This window comes from Nerophis lumbriciformis, linkage group LG24, assembly GCF_033978685.3.
Source record: "Nerophis lumbriciformis linkage group LG24, RoL_Nlum_v2.1, whole genome shotgun sequence".
Lineage (NCBI taxonomy): Eukaryota > Metazoa > Chordata > Actinopteri > Syngnathiformes > Syngnathidae > Nerophis > Nerophis lumbriciformis.
The window spans coordinates 16,135,604-16,153,787 of NC_084571.2; the positions used below are offsets into that span (position 1 = coordinate 16,135,604).

Here is an 18,184-nt window from a genome sequence, read left to right on the forward strand (position 1 = left end):
GTTGCAGTTGACCTCACTTTATGTTTCCTCTTGTATTGTTTGCGTTTTCCAACTTACATATTCATGCCTTTTGGTTATTAACCATTTATATTCAATTTAAAATCCCTAAACTTGTAGGCGGGACTTCCTGTATTTCACCCGGAAGCAGGCTCGGACACGAGACGTGTTTGAAAGGTCAGACGTGGTCATCTTGGACAATATTCATGACAAATTTGTGCTTTGTTTTAAAGATGTGCTATTTGGTTTTACACTGTATGAAAAACAATTTGAAAATGATTTTTACCTTTGCAACCTCATTATACTATTGGCTAAGTTTTATATTCATAAATGTAAGTTTCTCAATACCGGACCTGTTTTTTGTGCCTTTAAAAAATAATTAGAACTCTATGTTAAAACACTCTCCCTCTAACAACTAAAAAGCTGTGAAAACGATGATGCTGTGTTCCAAATGTAAGTTATTTACTGAATTTGTTATATATATATATATATATATATATATATATATTTCATTCTATTTTAGTTACTTTGAATTTACAACCCCCTGGTGCTGTTTTGTACTGTTTTTGTACTTACTTTGATTAGTATTTCTCAAATGTTTGTAAATGTTGAAATTTATAAATAAAGGTTTATTAAAAATAATAATTAAAAAAACAATCATTCGTTCGTTTTTACATTTAAAACCACCATTAAAACGGGTAACTGTAAATAAATAAAACATTTTAAAAAAAGGTCAGTCGTCGTCGCCTCCGGCAAGACTATCCAATCATATTAGCTAATGCTCACTCGGTCCCGCCCCTTTCGTGTAACTGACCCAATGAGATACTTCAGTTCAACAAACTCCAATTTGATAGGCTGGTGTAGCGGAAGTGATATGATGACGTATGATTTCGCGCGAGGCTGCGGCCAATGAGCGACGAGGACGTAGCTGCTGCGCTTATAAATGACAAGGTGACAAGTGGTCTCCTTCTACGTGCTTAGACCACAAGTGAGTGCGAGAGCCGACGTCCCGGACCCTCCCGAAGCCTAAATTACCGGTAATATCATCTCCAATGTGCTTATTATCCACATATAACCGCGTTAGTAGGATATTTCATGCGTGCGTGTGTGTGTGGGGGATGTTATTGGTTCGCCGTGCGAGCTGTCAGAAAGGCTGCTGGAGCTAACGCTAGTCAGCTTAGCAGTCAATGTCACATCTTAATATTAATTTTCTGCATAAATGTGTTAAATAGTCTGTTTGTGTGTATGAATATGCAAATGTCAGTCAGTCGCGTTACCCTAATCTGCTCAACTACTTTGACACAAAATGTCTGCCGGCAGGCCTTCAGCTCATTCATACACTTTCTGCCTTGACGTGAATAATAGATGTGTACATCTCATGGCGCTAAGTGTGAACTTTTAATGGATCTGCACCCGGCACCATTTCCAGGCCTCGTCTTTAATGGCTCATGTTGACCTTCAGCTAGTTAGCTTAGCATAGCAGTTAGCATTGTTAGCTTCATGCCAGGATCCAAATAAATCTGTCATTCTCATTAACATTACTTGTTTTAAATAGTAATGTGTACAAATTATATTCATGTCTAGAGAACATGTAATATGATTCATTATCCAGGGCTGGGCGATATTGCTGAAAACTGTTTCACAATATGTTTTATATCGGTCATATCGATAATTTTTTTTAATGACATGGAAAATAACGAGCATGAGGATAATATATTTTATTTGAAATGTAATTTTCCTCTAAATTGAATTCCTTGGTTATCAAGACATAAAGGAAATGTCAACACAAGAATGGAAAACACTCAACGTAAACAAAATATTAAAAATGAAAGTGCAAGAATAAAGAATATGTAAGAAATTCTGCATAAAGTGTAAGGAAATGTAAACCTGAGAAGTATTGTCTGCAGGTTTAGTGGCAGGAAGTAACAGCTGTGCTCTAAAGGGTGAGCTCAGGCGGTGCGATATTGGCGATCGTTTACAGACCACGATCCCCTTCGGGGGAAAAAATCCCCAAAAGTACCATTCTGTCTTCTTACACCAGAGAGAGACAACCAAACGTGATAGTTGATGCTGTCGTCTGATTGGATGTTGGCGTGTCACGTGATCACTTCCTACGTTGCTCTGTTACCAGAGTGTCTTTTGTTCATGCAACCAACCTTGCTTTCATACTTCCGCTGTTTTTCCCCACAAAGAAGAGATATAAATATTCAACATTTTATCAAATGTATTTTTTATTGATTTCGATTACGTGTCTACCACAATATATATTTATGGTTTTATCGCCCAGCCTTACTACACTACACTAAATTACTTAGATGTGGATGTTTTGTTGGCATGCATTTGACTGGTTTCAATATTTGTATTAGTAACTCCTTCAATTCATATATATACACACATGAATACACAAATAAAATGCATTAATGTATCTTTGCTATGAATTTACCCTTAAATCCAATAGTGTTTCTCACCTTCTTTACCAAAGTGACTGCACTCGCAACTGTCTTTGGCCCCAAGGTGGATTTTTTTGCATTTGTACTAATAAAAGAAGCACCGATTCAAGTGTAAGTCAGGTTTCAACATGCTTTAACTGAGACTGTGTAGAAAAACCGGGGCAGACTTTTGGCAAAAATTGTTGTCAAAGTTGGGCGTACAAAAACCAAAAGTGTATACGCATGAGAACAAAAATGCTAATATCAAAAGTTTACATACACTTGTAAAAAAAAGTTAAAGTACCCATGATTGTCCCACACAGACACTAGGTGTGGCAAAATTATTCTCTGCATTTGACCCATCACCCTTGATCACCCTCTGGGAGGTGAGGGGAGCAGTGAGCAGCAGCAGCGGTGGCTGCGCCCGGGAATAATTTTTGGTGATTTAACCCCCAATTCCAACCCTTGGTGCTGAGTGCAGGGAAGTAACGGCTCCCGTTTTTATAGTCTTTGGTATGACTCGGCCAGGGTTTGAACTCACAACCTACCCATCTCAGGGCGGACACTCTAACCACAAGGCCACTGAGCAGGACGTAAAGAACATAATGTCATGACTGTCTTGAGTTTCCAATCATTTCTACAACTTTTATTTTTTTTTTGTGATAGTGATTGGAGCACATACTTGTTGGTCACAAAAAATATTCATGAAGTTTGGTTCTTTTATGAATTTATTATGGTCTACTGGAAGTGTGAGCAAATCTGCTGGGTCAAAAGTATACATACAGCAATGTTAATATTTGCTTACATGTCCCTTGGCAAGTTTCACTGCAATAAGGTGCTTTTGATAGCCATCCACAAGCTTCTGCTTGAAATTTTGACCACTCCTTGACAAAATTGGTGCAGTTCAGCTAAATGTGTTGCTTTTCTGACATGGACTTGTTTCTTCAGCATTGTCCACACATTTAAGTCAGGACTTTGGGAAGGCCATTCTAAAACCTTCATTCTAGCCTGATTTAGCCATTCCTTTACCACTTTTGACGTGTGTTTGGGGTCATTGTCCTGTTGGAACACCCAACTGCACCCAAGACCCAAACTCCAGGCTGATGATTTTAGGTTGTCCTGAAGAATTTGGAGGTAATTATGCCCAGAGCATAATACTACCACCACCATGCTTGACGGTAGGAATATTGCTGGGTATTCTGACCAAACAGCTCCATTTTTGTTTCATCTGACCACAGAACTTTCCTCCAGAATGTCTTATCTTTGTCCACGTGTTGCCAGAAGCTTGTGGATGGCTACCAAAAGCGCCTTATTGCAGTGAAACTTGCCAAGGGACATGTAAGCAAACATTAACATTGCTGTATGTATACTTTTGACCCAACAGATTTGCTCACATTTTCAGTAGACCCATAATAAATTCATAAAAGAACCAAACTTCATGAATCTTTTTTGTGACCAACAAGTATGTGATCCAATCACTCTATCACAAAAAATAAGAGTTGTAGAAATGATTGGAAACTCAAGACAGCCATGACATTATGTTTTTTACAAGTGTATGTCAACTTTTGACTACGACTGTATATATAAGCCAAAAGTACTATTATGTAAAATATTTCTTGAAGTGGCTACCTGTCGTTTGGACACCTACAGGCCTTAAAACGTAGTTTCTGCGCAGTTCTTGTCCGACACGGACATTTTCATTATTGACTTAATCCAGTTAAAACCTTTTTATGAGTTGCAATTGTATAGACAAATAAAAGTTGCTATGATTCCCAGCCCTAATCTTGATTATTTTAAAGTTGGAGGAGCAATTCTGGAATGAAACTCTAGGGGCAGTGTTGCGTAACAAAGACCATTACCCACTATTTAGCTTGTTAGCTTCCCGCAACGCTAGTGATCAATGGTAATCAATTAAAAAGGAGAATGTTACCAAGACTTTTCCTGCAAATATTGATCCTCCACTGGTTGCTACCCAGGAGCCTTTGGGGGCGGAGCATCTAGCTTGCGTTACGTACGCTAGCATTGCATTGTAGAAGCTTAAAGCTGGTTAACGTGTCGATGGGAAGGATATTTTAGCATTAAGTGCTTAACCGGCGCTCCACCCAGACCTGGATTAACTAACCTTGGTCAACTTGACCCATGTTTACTTTCCACAAGCCTCATTCCTTCAGCATTATGCAAGCATGGTGCTGAAGACTAAGGATTCTTTGGTAGACAAGCAGAACTGCATTTCTTCATATTTATATTGATTTCCTATATTTTACTGCCATCTACTTTTAAGGCTGCGCTATAAAACGAGTAAAACGTCAACACAGTATATAACGTTTGTTGGAATCTTGTGCTCTCTGAGATTGAGGTTACAAAGAGCACTTAAGGTATTCATAAAATCACAGGTTGATTCAATATTATTGGAAAAAATAAGCCTCAGAACGTTGACAGTCTATGAAAAAGCTGCCACGAATACAGCAATTTAATTAGTGTTTATGTATATAATTAATGTTTATATATCAATGGATTTTATGTTCATAATTAATGTTGATATATCTTGATTGATTTTATGTACTGTATATAATTAATGTTTATGTATTTAATTAATATGTATGTATATAATTATTGTTTATACATCAAATTTATTTAATATATATAATTAATGTTTATGTATATAATGTCTATAAATCTAATTGATTTTATGTATATAATTTATTTAACCTCTTAAGGCCCATGCTGTTTGTTTACATGCTTTTTTTCTTTTTTCTCTTTGCTATTTGGGCTTATTGGACCCTAATTAGAATACAAACTAAGAATCATCTTTTGATATGATGTACTTAGTCCATAAGTAACAAACGTATACTTCATGTATAGTGACATGCTAATTCTTATTTTTACTTTTTTTTCCAAGTTCCATTTTATGTTATACTCTTCTGACACCACCAGAAGGCAGTATAAGTGTCCACATAAGCGGCCATAAGACCCCAATTCAGTAGTGTACACAATTTTAGAAATAAGAGCGAAAAGGTGCTGTCCACGCATGTGGCCACTAAGCCTTTAGAGGATGTATGTAATTAATGTTAATGTATATAATAATGTTTATATAGCTAATTCATATTTATTTATATAATTGTTTGTATATAATTGAATTTATGTACATAATTAATGTTTATATATTTGATTTTATGTATATGTTTATAATCAATATCTATTTATGTAATGACTGTTTATAGTTCACGTCTATGTAAATAATTTGTGTGTGTGTGTATTTATATACTGAATGTCTATATATATATGTATATAAATGTTTATTTATATAATGAATGTCTATGTACATAATGTTTAGGTATATAATCAATGTTTATGTATATTATTATGTATTTACTTAGATGTGAATTATATACATAAACATTATCTATTTATTCATGTTTATGTATATAATTATTGTCTATGTATTACATGAGACAACTAATAACATTGCACATAAACACCTAAAAAACAATCACGCACATCTTTGAAGTAATTATGTTGGTTTGGTTTTAATTGTTTTAAATTCTTCAATAGGAACTCTATGATGCGAATTGTTCAAGTGGTTCAGGTCGGTCCAATTGTAAAGGACAAAAACATATAAAGCTGTGAATCTCAAAACGTGGCGTGTAATCCTGCAGGCGCGGACATAAAGTGCATGTGAACAATGCAGGTCTTCTTCAAGGTCGTGTTTTGCTCAAATTAACTTTTGTGTTTCTCTCTTAGGTTCCAGTCATGTATGCCTGCGCTAAGTTTGTCACTTCTCCTGCTCTGGTACGTAGAAACTTTCTTGTGTGGGGCTTAAAACTGGGCATATGGCACCATAGAAGTGTTGATTATCCACGGAAAATTATTGGTATTTTTTAATGACCTATCTAAAATCAGGAGCGTGAGAAAATATGTTAAATGGGTATGTCAAATGTAATCTTCCTCTGATTATAATCCCTCAGCTATCAAGGCAGAAGAGAAAATGGGAAAACACTCAGTTTAAACAAAATAGTAAAGTCAAAATAAGAAATGCCTGATGAAGTGTAATAAAATAGTCTAAAAATGTAAACTTAAGCCATGTCTACACAAATCGTTTCAAAAACGCATATTCGGGATTAAAACAACCTCCATTAACGCGAGTCTACCCTATTTTCCGGACTAAAGGGTGCACCAGTATAAAAGCCACACCCATTAAATTTTAGGAAATATTTTCCATATATTAGTCGCACTGGGCTATAAGTCGCAGATATATACGTTGTTGAAATGACTTATTTACACAGAAATGTTTATTTACAGACCTTAAGTTCCAAACGGTGTCTGTAACATGGCAGTAAAACGTCTGATCAAACAAAACATAATCATGGACCCACTAGCTGCGCAAGTTAGCTCTCCAATCAGCTAAACAGACTCTAACTCCACGGTGACGTTTTGGTTAATTTACAAAACTGGAACAATACACAAAGAATGCCATTGTAAGTTAACACAGACACTTGTAAATGTGTTAGCGTATTCGCTAATGCTAACGACGCTAGCTTGATTACATTACGATAGCGCGTACAAATATGCATGAAAAAACTCCTACAGACATCACACTTGGGACGCTTTAGTAAGTAAGAATTGTTTTAGTTCTAATGTAAAACTTACAAATGTTGCTTGGAGTGACGACAGAAGAATCCACACAAGTAGAAACGCTGTGGATGATGATGATCAGAAGACGAAACGGCACTTCTGTTTCCGATTCAAAGCTTTTAACAGCAGGAATTCACATTTACCCAGCAGCACTTGCAGGGAACAAACTCGTCCAAAAGATAGCGCCATAGCACAAACAATAACAGACCATTTCTCTCTTTGCTTGTTTATTTTTTATCATTTGCATTATGACCGTCAGCGAAGAAGAATCCAATAATTAGATACATTTTTAAGTTGTATTTCCTAATATATTTTTGTAAGAACCACAGCTGATAAATGGTGATTGTGGACTGTTGGACTGTATTGTAGATTATGGGGCAATACGAGTGACTATTGGGCGATGCAATGGAATAGATCCCTATACTTGATCAACAACAGATTTGTGGAGTGATATCAGGGATTATACGTCTGTAGCGTTCCCAGACATATGAACTATTGTATCATTCTAGACCACAAAACAGATGAAACTTGGAAAAGCGTAGAGGTCTACAACTTGCTTGTTGCTTGCTGTTTTTCAGTTTGAACTTTCTCTCCCTAAAAGCCGCCACTGTCCTCTTAATATTTGCACGTTTTGTAAATGGCTGTCCGCGGGTACATCTAGCCTATGTAAAAAAAAAATACGTCCACATCACAGACATGCTGACAACGCTCCAGCCAATGGCGTGCGTTTTGTTTACATCCCGTTTCAGCAGCGCCGTTTTCGGCGATCAGTCTTTTTCTGGTGGTCAAGTTTTCGGTACATCACTTGTCAATATTGCACAAATAATAGGCCATATATATCAATTCATACTGTAACGACCATCTGATGTCAGTTTTTCCTATGTTGGCAAACATACTGTCGGTGATTGAAAGGTGATTGGCGGAGAATGAGGAAGTGTTGCTGTGTGTCCGGGGAAGCGCAGACTCATGGGGACAAAAGTGTTTGCACGGGAGGTAAAACCTGTTGGAATTGTGCAATTTGTTATATAATTGGTAATAAAAGTTAAAAATAGGGTCAGACTTTGTGTTTTCTTCTGGGGGCTACAATATATTATTTTAGTTTAATGTGTTTTCAAGTTAAAAACAAACTTATTTTCAAGGTGTGGCAATTACATTAAAGGGAAACTCTGGCTACAGCTGTCAACATTGTGTATGTGCTGAAAGATTTGTTTTTTTTTTAATATAACTACAGCTGTCAACATTGTGTATGTGCTGAAAGATTTGATTGTTTATTGAAATATAACTATAGATGTCAAATTTGTGTATGTGCTGAAAGATTCATTTATGATTGTTTATCAAACTATAACTATAGATGACAACATTGTGTATGTGCTGAAATATTCATTTGATAGTTTATCAAAATATATAGATGTAACATTGTGTATGTGCTGAAAGATTCATTTATGATTGTTGATCAAAACCGTATGTGACACCTGGTGAATACAATTTATGGGACTATTTGTTGGATTTTTGCTATTCTGGGCAGTTACAAAGAATAAAGTACAACAAACCACAAAATGGTGTCGCAAAGCACATTCAAATTCAAACCTTCGACTTTGTGAATGTTCCATCCTTAATGCCAGGACTGCTTTGAAAACTTTGGGCAAAACTATTTTAGTGTTTTTTTAGCCAGAAAACAACCCCAGTATGTGAAGAGATGAACTGATCATTCGCAGTATTCCTCTTTCTAGTGATGAACAATATTTTATTAGCAGACACAATTTCCTGCTTAAGACTATTTTTGCAATGTAGATTTAAGTGTAGTTTGCGCTCACTTGGGGATAAAGCCAGGGTGTCCAAACTACGTCAAAAGTTCAACACCGCATCACACGGCAGAGGGCTTTCAAATGAATCCTAAAAAAATCATCTTAAATACCAGGCGGTCTCTGAAAGCTACATATTTGCTGCCATCTTGTGGACAATGAAAGTAAATCGGCTCAATGACCCTTGAAAGTACTATGAATTAATAGCACAACATTTACTGATATGACATAATCCAAACAGCCCTCCATAGTCATGGTGCAAACATGGTCACTGAACTTTGTGGATATTACAAAAACGTCCAAACGCCATATTTAAAAAAAATCAAATTCAAATACTCTCCACACTCGTCCATGTTTGATGCATTTTAGCTGCTTGATGACTTTTACCAAAGAACATGCTAACAAATAAGATGGAACATTTGAAAGTCTCTCTGACTAAACTCCTTCCTGCAGCTGCGCGGGGGGTCCAGAGTCCTTGCCCGGCCCGTCTCCGTCTTTAGCAGACCTGAAGCCACTGTGGAGCAGCAGGTGAGAAATTCAAGTCGGATGAGAAAATTTACTGGATCTCATTGAAGGGATGAATGATGAGCGTCCATTTGGAGTTGAACTTGTTCCTGGTTCATCTCCTCAGACCCTCTTGCCAGCATGTACATCGTCAGTCGTGAGTCGCGCCTTCCAGACCAGCTCGCTGTGTCGGGACATCGACACCGCAGCCAAGTTCATCGGTGCCGGTGCTGCCACTGTGGGGGTGGCTGGTTCCGGAGCTGGAATTGGAACCGTGTTTGGTAGCCTCATCATTGGCTATGCCAGGTGATGTCATGTTGACGCCATGGATGTCTCACAATATGCTGATTCACTTCAAGAGAAATATTGCTTTTCTACTAACATGGATGAAACGAATGTGTTCTAGGGTTGTACTAGTATAGTATCGCGGTACTAATGAATCATATTCGGTACAATACTGCCTCTAAAAAGTACCAGTTTTGTTTAAGATGCGTCGTCACGTGGTGACATTGCTGGTTTTACGAGCAGAGGAGCATGTTAAGCAGCGCACACACAGAGTACTTACAAGCAGACAGTGTGTAGACAGAAAAGGGAGAATGGACGCATTTTGGTGTAAAAAGTAAAGACAAAGGTGAAGTTATAAAACTGAAACACCCTCAGAAAAAGGTGCTTTAAGACATGGCTAGCTAGCTAGCTAGCAGCTAACATCCATCTGCAGTGTTTTAGCTACTTCTAAATCACTAATACTGGCCTCCGTAGCGACAAAGTTTCTTACAAGTACCATTATCACTGGAGGACGAGGAATAGCTAAACATGCTTCACTACACACCGTTGGAGGATTCAATAGCTAACAGCAAGCTAGCACCCCTGAATGTAAACAAATGCCATGAGTGGATCTACACTTGACATCCACTGTAATGGTACCAAGTATATTGTCGATACTACTATGATGACATCGATATTTTTTATCGTCACAAAATCTTTTTTTCATTTAAAAAAATCATATGTTTATCAACTTAAGATGAGGTGGTTCGGGCATCTGGTCAGGATGCCACCCGAACGCCTCCCTAGGGAGGTGTTTAGGGCACGTCCAAGCGGTAGGAGGCCACGGGGAAGACCCAGGACACGTTGGGAAGACTATGTCTCCCGGCTGGCCTGGGAACGCCTCGGGATCCCCCGGGAAGAGCTGGACGAAGTGGCTGGGGAAGGGAAATTTTGGGCTTCCCTGCTTAGGCTGCTGCCCCCGCGACCTGACCTCGGATAAGCGGAAGAAGGTGGATGGATGGATGTTTATAAACTCAGTAAATATGTCCCTGGACACATGAGGACTTTGAATATGACCAATGTATGATCTTGTAACTACTTGGTATCGGATCGATACCTAAATGTGTGGTATCATCCAAAACTAATGTAAAGTATCATACAAGAGAATAAGTGATTACATTTTAACAGAAGTGTAGATAGAACATGTTAAAACTGAAAATAAGCAGATATTAACCGTAAATGAACAAGTAGATTAATAATCATTTTTTACAGTTTGTCCCTCATAATGTTGACTAAATAATAGGTAGATAAATGACACAATATGTTACTGCATGTCAGCAGACTAATAAGGAGTCTTTGTTTGTTTACTTACTACTAAAAGACAAGTTGTCTAGTATGTTCACCATTTTATTTAAGGACTAAATTACAATAATAAACATATGTTTAATATACACTAAGATTTTTTGTTAAAATAAAGACAACAATGCCATATTGTGTGGTCCCCATTATTTAGAATAGTATCAAAGTATCAAAATACATTTTGGTACCGGTACCAAAATATTGGTATCGGGACAACACTATTGTGTGTACAACATTGTCTTGGAGGTTTTTAACATACTGGTTTACAAATATTAGTGTTGATGATGTAGTACAACACAGGTTCTTAACCTTTTCCACTACACTCAAATATTATCACTGAATTAGTCATCTTACTCTTGATTTGAATCCTATTCAATAATTATATCTAACTTACTTACAGTGCACAACCTTGTCAAATGATATAAAAGCATACATATAATTTAACACATACCCCTTAGGCTTACGTCAGGCTGATTAGACAAATAAATACTAATCAAATGTACGACATAAGAAGAGACTCGAGAATAACTGACGAGAAATGCATTTACATTTAAGTTGTGCTAAAATAAGACTAAATAATAAATGTCTCCTTACTAAACTGTCAATAAAATGAAAGTGCGCATGGAAATACAACTTCAACACTTGAGTCATAATTCTTACGCTTAAGAAGCCCTACTAGAATCTGAGCCATGTTTACTTTCATAAACGCTGCAGCACGTGTGACACCACATTGCAGATGGCATATTTTTTTTGTAACGTGATTGATTACCGTATTTTCCGAACTAAAGAGCGCACCGCTATATAAGATTCACATCCGCAAAATGTTGTATTAGTCGCACCGGACTATTAGTCGCAGATATATACGTTGTGAAATTAGTTATTTACAGTTATTTAATAAATGTTTATTTACATACCTTAATTGTTTCCAAACAGTGTTTGTAAAACGGAAGATCAAACAAAACAGAAGTCATGGTCATGGACCCACTAGCTGCGCAAGCTAGCTCTCCAATCAGCTAAACAGACCCAATAACTCAACAGTGATGTTTTGGAGAATTCACTGAGGAATTTGTGAAACTGAAACAATACAAAAAGAATGCCATTGTAAGTTAATAATACTAACACACACTCGTGAACGTGTTAGCATATTAGCTAATGCTAACAACGCTGGCACCTAACGATTGGATCCGATTTTTGGGGTGACGATTCGACACCGAAGGGAATAAGCGGTAGAAAATGGATGGATGGATGGATTGGATTCAGAATCGATTCTCTATTCAAACCAATTCTCTCACTGTATTATTTGGTATAATTAAGTTAATAATACTAATTGACACTCGTAAACGTGTTAGCATATTAGCTAATGCTAACGATGATTGATTACATTATGATAGCACGTACAAATATGCTTGATAACATTATGATAGCACGTACAAATATGCATATGCACATCACATATGGGACGGATTAGTAAGTCAGAATTGTTTTAGTTATATTGTAAAACCTACAAACGCTGCTTGGCGTGACGAATGAAGAATCCATACGAGCAGAAAGCTTAGTCTACTTGAAAGTCTGGAATTTACAGAAATTTAAAGAATAGCAATTTGGAAAAATACAATTCCGTTTTTCAGGTGGTAACAGACACTTGTAAACGTGTTAGCATATTAGCTCATGCAAATGACGCTAGATTCATTACATTATGATAGCAAGTACAAATATGCATGAAAACACTCCTACAGACATCACACATGGGACGCTTTAGGAAGTAAGAATTGTTTTAGTTATATTGTAAAACTTACAAACCTTGCTTGGAGTGATGAATGAAGAATCCATACGAGCAGAAACGCTATGGACAGATAAAAGACGGAACGCACTTCCGGTTGAAAGCTTAGTCTACTTACAGAAATTTAAAGAACAGCAATTTGAAAAAATAAAATTCAGTTTTTCCCACGGTAACATAGACACTCGTAAACGTGTTAACATATTAGCTCATGCAAACGACGCTATCTTCATTACGTTACGATAGCACGTACAAATGTGCATGAAAACACATGGGACGCTTCAGTAAGTCAGAATTGTTTTAGTTGTATTGTAAAATTTGCAAACCTTGCTTGGAGTGATGAATGAAGAATCCATACGAGTAAAAACGCTACGGACGGCATGAAGACCGAACAGCATTTGTACTTCCTTTTCAAAGTCCGGTAGAGTGTTCATGTCTTACATAAGTATTGAAGTAAGTAAGTCACAAAAAATGTGACTTACTTGATGACGAGTGTAACGTGGATCATTTCCGCCTGCAGGAACCCCTCCCTGAAGCAGCAGCTCTTCTCCTATGCCATCCTGGGCTTTGCGCTGTCTGAGGCTATGGGTCTCTTCTGTCTGATGGTGGCGTTCCTCATCCTGTTTGCCATGTAAATGTGGACGTGCACACCCTTCTTCTGTCTCCTGTCCTTCCAAACCACCTTCCCTCCAGTCTGGGAGAGGTGTTCCACAACAGGAACTCCGAAAGTCAATGGTAAATCTGGCGTTGGCAGACCTCAGTATACATTTTTACGTTCAATACACTTTGTCTGCAAGTTAAAAAAAACATGTTTAAATAAATGGTTGGAACTAAATAATCCGTAGTTTGCTTGTGCAATTTCTGTAGAATCTCCTGTTTTTTTGTCCTATGGAATTAAAGGCCTACTGAAATGCGATTTTCTTATTTAAACAGGGATAGCAGGTCCATTCTATGTGTCATACTTGATCATTTCGCGATATTGCCATATTTTTGCTGGAAGGATTTAGTAGAGAACATCGACGATAAAGTTCGCAACTTTTGGTCGCTGATAAAAAAGCCTTGCCTGTACCGGAAGTAGCAGACGAGTAGCGTGACGTCACAGGTTGTGGAGCTCCTCACATCTGCACATTGTTTACAATCATGGCCACGAGCAGCGAGAGCGATTCGGACCGAGAAAGCGAGGATTTCCCCATAAATTTGAGCGAGGATGAAAGATTTGTGGATGAGGAAAGTGAGAGTGAAGGACTAGAGGGCAGTGGGAGCGATTCAGATAGGGAAGATGCTGTGAGAGGCGGGTGGGACCTGATATTCAGCTGGGAATGACTAAAACAGTAAATAAACACAAGACATATACAGGTAAAAGCCAGTAAATTAGAATATTTTTAAAAACTTGATTTATTTCAGTAATTGCATTCAAAAGGTGTAACTTGTACATTATATTTATTCATTGCACACAGACTGATGCATTCAAATGTTTATTTCATTTAATTTTGATGATTTGAAGTGGCAACAAATGAAAATCCAAAATTCCGTGTGTCACAAAATTAGAATATTACTTAAGGCTAATACAAAAAAGGGATTTTTAGAAATGTTGGCCAACTGAAAAGTATGAAAATGAAAAATATGAGCATGTACAATACTCAATACTTGGTTGGAGCTCCTTTTGCCTCAATTACTGCGTTAATGCGGCGTGGCATGGAGTCGATGAGTTTCTGGCACTGCTCAGGTGTTATGAGAGCCCAGGTTGCTCTGATAGTGGCCTTCAACTCTTCTGCGTTTTTGGGTCTAGCATTCTGCATCTTCCTTTTCACAATACCCCACAGATTTTCTATGGGGCTAAGGTCAGGGGAGTTGGCGGGCCAATTTAGAACAGAAATACCATGGTCCGTAAACCAGGCACGGGTAGATTTTGCGCTGTGTGCAGGCGCCAAGTCCTGTTGGAACTTGAAATCTCCATCTCCATAGAGCAGGTCAGCAGCAGGAAGCATGAAGTGCTCTAAAACTTGCTGGTAGACTGCTGCGTTGACCCTGGATCTCAGGAAACAGAGTGGACCGACACCAGCAGATGACATGGCACCCCAAACCATCACTGATGGTGGAAACTTTACACTAGACTTCAGGCAATGTGGATCCTGTGCCTCTCCTGTCTTCCTCCAGACTCTGGGACCTCGATTTCCAAAGGAAATGCAAAATTTGCATGGTTGGGTGATGGTTTGGGGTGCCATGTCATCTGCTGGTGTCGGTCCACTCTGTTTCCTGAGATCCAGGGTCAACGCAGCCGTCTACCAGCAAGTTTTAGAGCACTTCATGCTTCCTGCTGCTGACCTGCTCTATGGAGATGGAGATTTCAAGTTCCAACAGGACTTGGCGCCTGCACACAGCGCAAAATCTACCCGTGCCTGGTTTACGGACCATGGTATTTCTGTTCTAAATTGGCCCGCCAACTCCCCTGACCTTAGCCCCATAGAAAATCTGTGGGGTATTGTGAAAAGGAAGATGCAGAATGCCAGACCCAAAAACGCAGAAGAGTTGAAGGCCACTATCAGAGCAACCTGGGCTCTCATAACACCTGAGCAGTGCCAGAAACTCATCGACTCCATGCCACGCCGCATTAACGCAGTAATTGAGGCAAAAGGAGCTCCAACCAAGTATTGAGTATTGTACATGCTCATATTTTTCATTTTCATACTTTTCAGTTGGCCAACATTTCTAAAAATCCCTTTTTTGTATTAGCCTTAAGTAATATTCTAATTTTGTGACACACGGAATTTTGGATTTTCATTTGTTGCCACTTCAAATCATCAAAATTAAATGAAATAAACATTTGAATGCATCAGTCTGTGTGCAATGAATAAATATAATGTACAAGTTACACCTTTTGAATGCAATTACTGAAATAAATCAAGTTTTTCAAAATATTCTAATTTACTGGCTTTTACCTGTATATACTCTATTAGCCACAACACAACCAGGCTCATATTTAATATGCCACAAATTAATACCGCATAACAAACACCTTCCCCCTCCCGTCTATATAACCCGCCAATACAACTCAAACACCTGCACAACACACTCAATCCCACAGCCCAAAGTACCGTTCACCTCCCCAAAGTTCAAACAGCACATATATTTCCCCAAAGTTACGTACGTGACATGCACATAGCGGCACGCACGTACAGGCAAGCGATCGAATGTTTGGAAGCCGCAGCTGCATGCGTACTCACGGTACCGTGTCTGCATATCCAACTCAAAGTACTCCTGGTAAGAGTCTCTGTCGTCCCAGTTCTCCACAGGCCAATGGTAAAGCTTGACTGTCATCTTCCGGGAATGTAAACAATGAAACACCGGCTGTGTTTGTGTTGTTACTGCAGTCTGCCGCAATACACCGCTTCCCACCTCCAGCTTTCTTCTTTGCTGTCTCCATTGTTCATTGAACAAATTGCAAAAGATTCACCAACACAGATGTCCAGAATACTGTGGAATTTTGCGATGAAAACAGACGACTTAATAGGTGGCCACCATGCTGTCCCAAAATGTCCTCCACAATCCGTGACGTCACGCGCTGACGTCATCATACCGAGACGTTTTCAGCAGGACATTTCACGCGAAATTTAAAATTGCACTTTAGTAAGCTAACCCGGCCGTATTGGTATGTGTTGCAATGTTAAGATTTCATCATTGATATAATATATATATTATATATATAATATAATATATATAATCAGACTGCATGGTCGGTAGTAGTGGGTTTCAGTAGGCCATTAATATTCATCTCTCATGTTGACAAAGTCAAATAGGTTTTATTTATGCATCAGCTAGTTTAATAGAATATCCCCAAAGGTGAACCAAGGTTCTGCATAGTGACAATGGCAGTCTTGTATTATACTTGAGTAAGGATAACTGGAAAATTCCCAGCTATCTGTGTGCCCTGGACCTATGGCCGGGGGTCGCCGGAAGCCGCCGTACTTATTAGATGGTGCCGAGTGTCTGAATCCGTGAGTTTTAGGTGCAACTGTACAAAATGAATAACAGAGCTAGCCTAAAATGTTAACATGTGCGCATTTAAATGCTAACACTTTGCAAATGTGCTAATGATGGCATTCTAACAGTTAGCATGTCTCACACGTCAATTAACACGGCTGTAAGGTGTATGGCTTCGGAAATAGAGAGAAAAGTAGATGAAAAAGTTTGCATGTTTAAGTTAGCTAGCTAGCATGCTATCATTTGCATGTTAAAAGTTAGCAAGTGTCACATACCAAGTAATATGACTCCGGGGTAAACGGTAGCAAAACTAGCTCAAAAAGTTAGCATGCTAATGTTAGCAAGCTAACGTGACCATAATAATGGTTAACATGTGTCACATACCAAGTTATATGACTCTGTGTATGGCTGGAGAATTACAGACAGAAAAAGAGTACACATAGCTAAAAAAATAAGTTAGCACTTTAAGGTTAGCATGCTACATAAGCATGCTAGCAGTTAACAATTGTCACATACCACATTATATGACTAAGGTAAACGGTTGCAAAATTAGCTCAAAAAGTGAGCACTTTAATCTTAGCATGCTAACATAAACATGCATACAGTTGGCATGTTTCTAATTCGAAGGTATATGACTACGGCTGCGGAATTAGAGAAAAGTGTGTGTGTATATATATATATATATATATATATATATATATATATACTTTTCTCTAATATATATATATATACTTTTTTAAGCTAAAGCCAACCCTTTTACAACATACGTTTATGTGGATGTTTAACAAGTTGACTAAAGTTAATAACCTTATTTTAAAAAGTCTTTTACTGTCGTTCGTGTAGTATTATAGGGAACTTGGCCGTTACTTCCTGTTTATATTGGCGCCTCACACAAACAACCAATCATACACCTCCTTCTTGGTTTTCTTTCCACTGATTGGCCGGCGGCATCGTAGTGCTTCTTGTTCCCATTGGCTACAAAAATAAAAAGTAGCCAAGTCGTGACGATGCTGTTTGTTAAAATATTCAACATTTTGTAAAAGTACATACAGTAGAACAGCTAAATGTACGCTACTACATTATATTCAACACGCAAAAAATGCGGAAGGTGAGGACTTGACTGGTGGATGACGTAATGCAGCCATTAGTGTCCATGAAAATGTCCGACAGGGGGCAGTACTAATTGGAAACCACCCAGGAATATAACATCGTTCTTTTAGACTCTGCCTTTACAAACACGACTTTTAAAATTATGTTAAAATATATCCACATTTGTCGAGAAACAAATAATGAAAGAATAACGACCTCTCGCTCTAGTCATCTGCTCTAAATTGCTGTCGTGTGCCTAATGTTGTGGCCAGTGCAAGTAGGTCCGTGACTTAGGTTTTATATTCATAAATGTAAGTTTCTCAATACCCGACCTTTGATTGATTGATTTT

The 18,184-nt window shown here is 38.1% G+C and overlaps 1 protein-coding gene across 1 annotated transcript; it reads left to right on the top strand.

The window, feature by feature from the left end:
- The first annotated feature begins 914 nt into the window (after window positions 1-914).
- Window positions 915-13,602, top strand: LOC133620298 (ATP synthase F(0) complex subunit C2, mitochondrial-like). Its single transcript, XM_061981667.1, has 5 exons — window positions 915-1,034; window positions 6,168-6,215; window positions 9,314-9,388; window positions 9,492-9,670; window positions 13,285-13,602. The coding sequence occupies exons 2-5, from the start codon at window positions 6,177-6,179 to the stop codon at window positions 13,397-13,399; spliced, it is 408 nt and encodes a 135-aa protein (XP_061837651.1). The 5' UTR covers window positions 915-1,034; window positions 6,168-6,176; the 3' UTR covers window positions 13,400-13,602.
- The last annotated feature ends 4,582 nt before the right edge of the window (window positions 13,603-18,184 follow it).

Coding starts and splice junctions, on each gene's coding strand:
- LOC133620298 (XM_061981667.1), top strand. CDS start 6,177: ATGTATGCCTGCGCTAAGTTTGTCACTTCTCCTGCTCTG. Junction 6,216..9,313: donor TTGTCACTTCTCCTGCTCTG/GTACGTAGAAAC, acceptor TCCTTCCTGCAG/CTGCGCGGGGGGTCCAGAGT. Junction 9,671..13,284: donor CTCATCATTGGCTATGCCAG/GTGATGTCATGT, acceptor TTCCGCCTGCAG/GAACCCCTCCCTGAAGCAGC.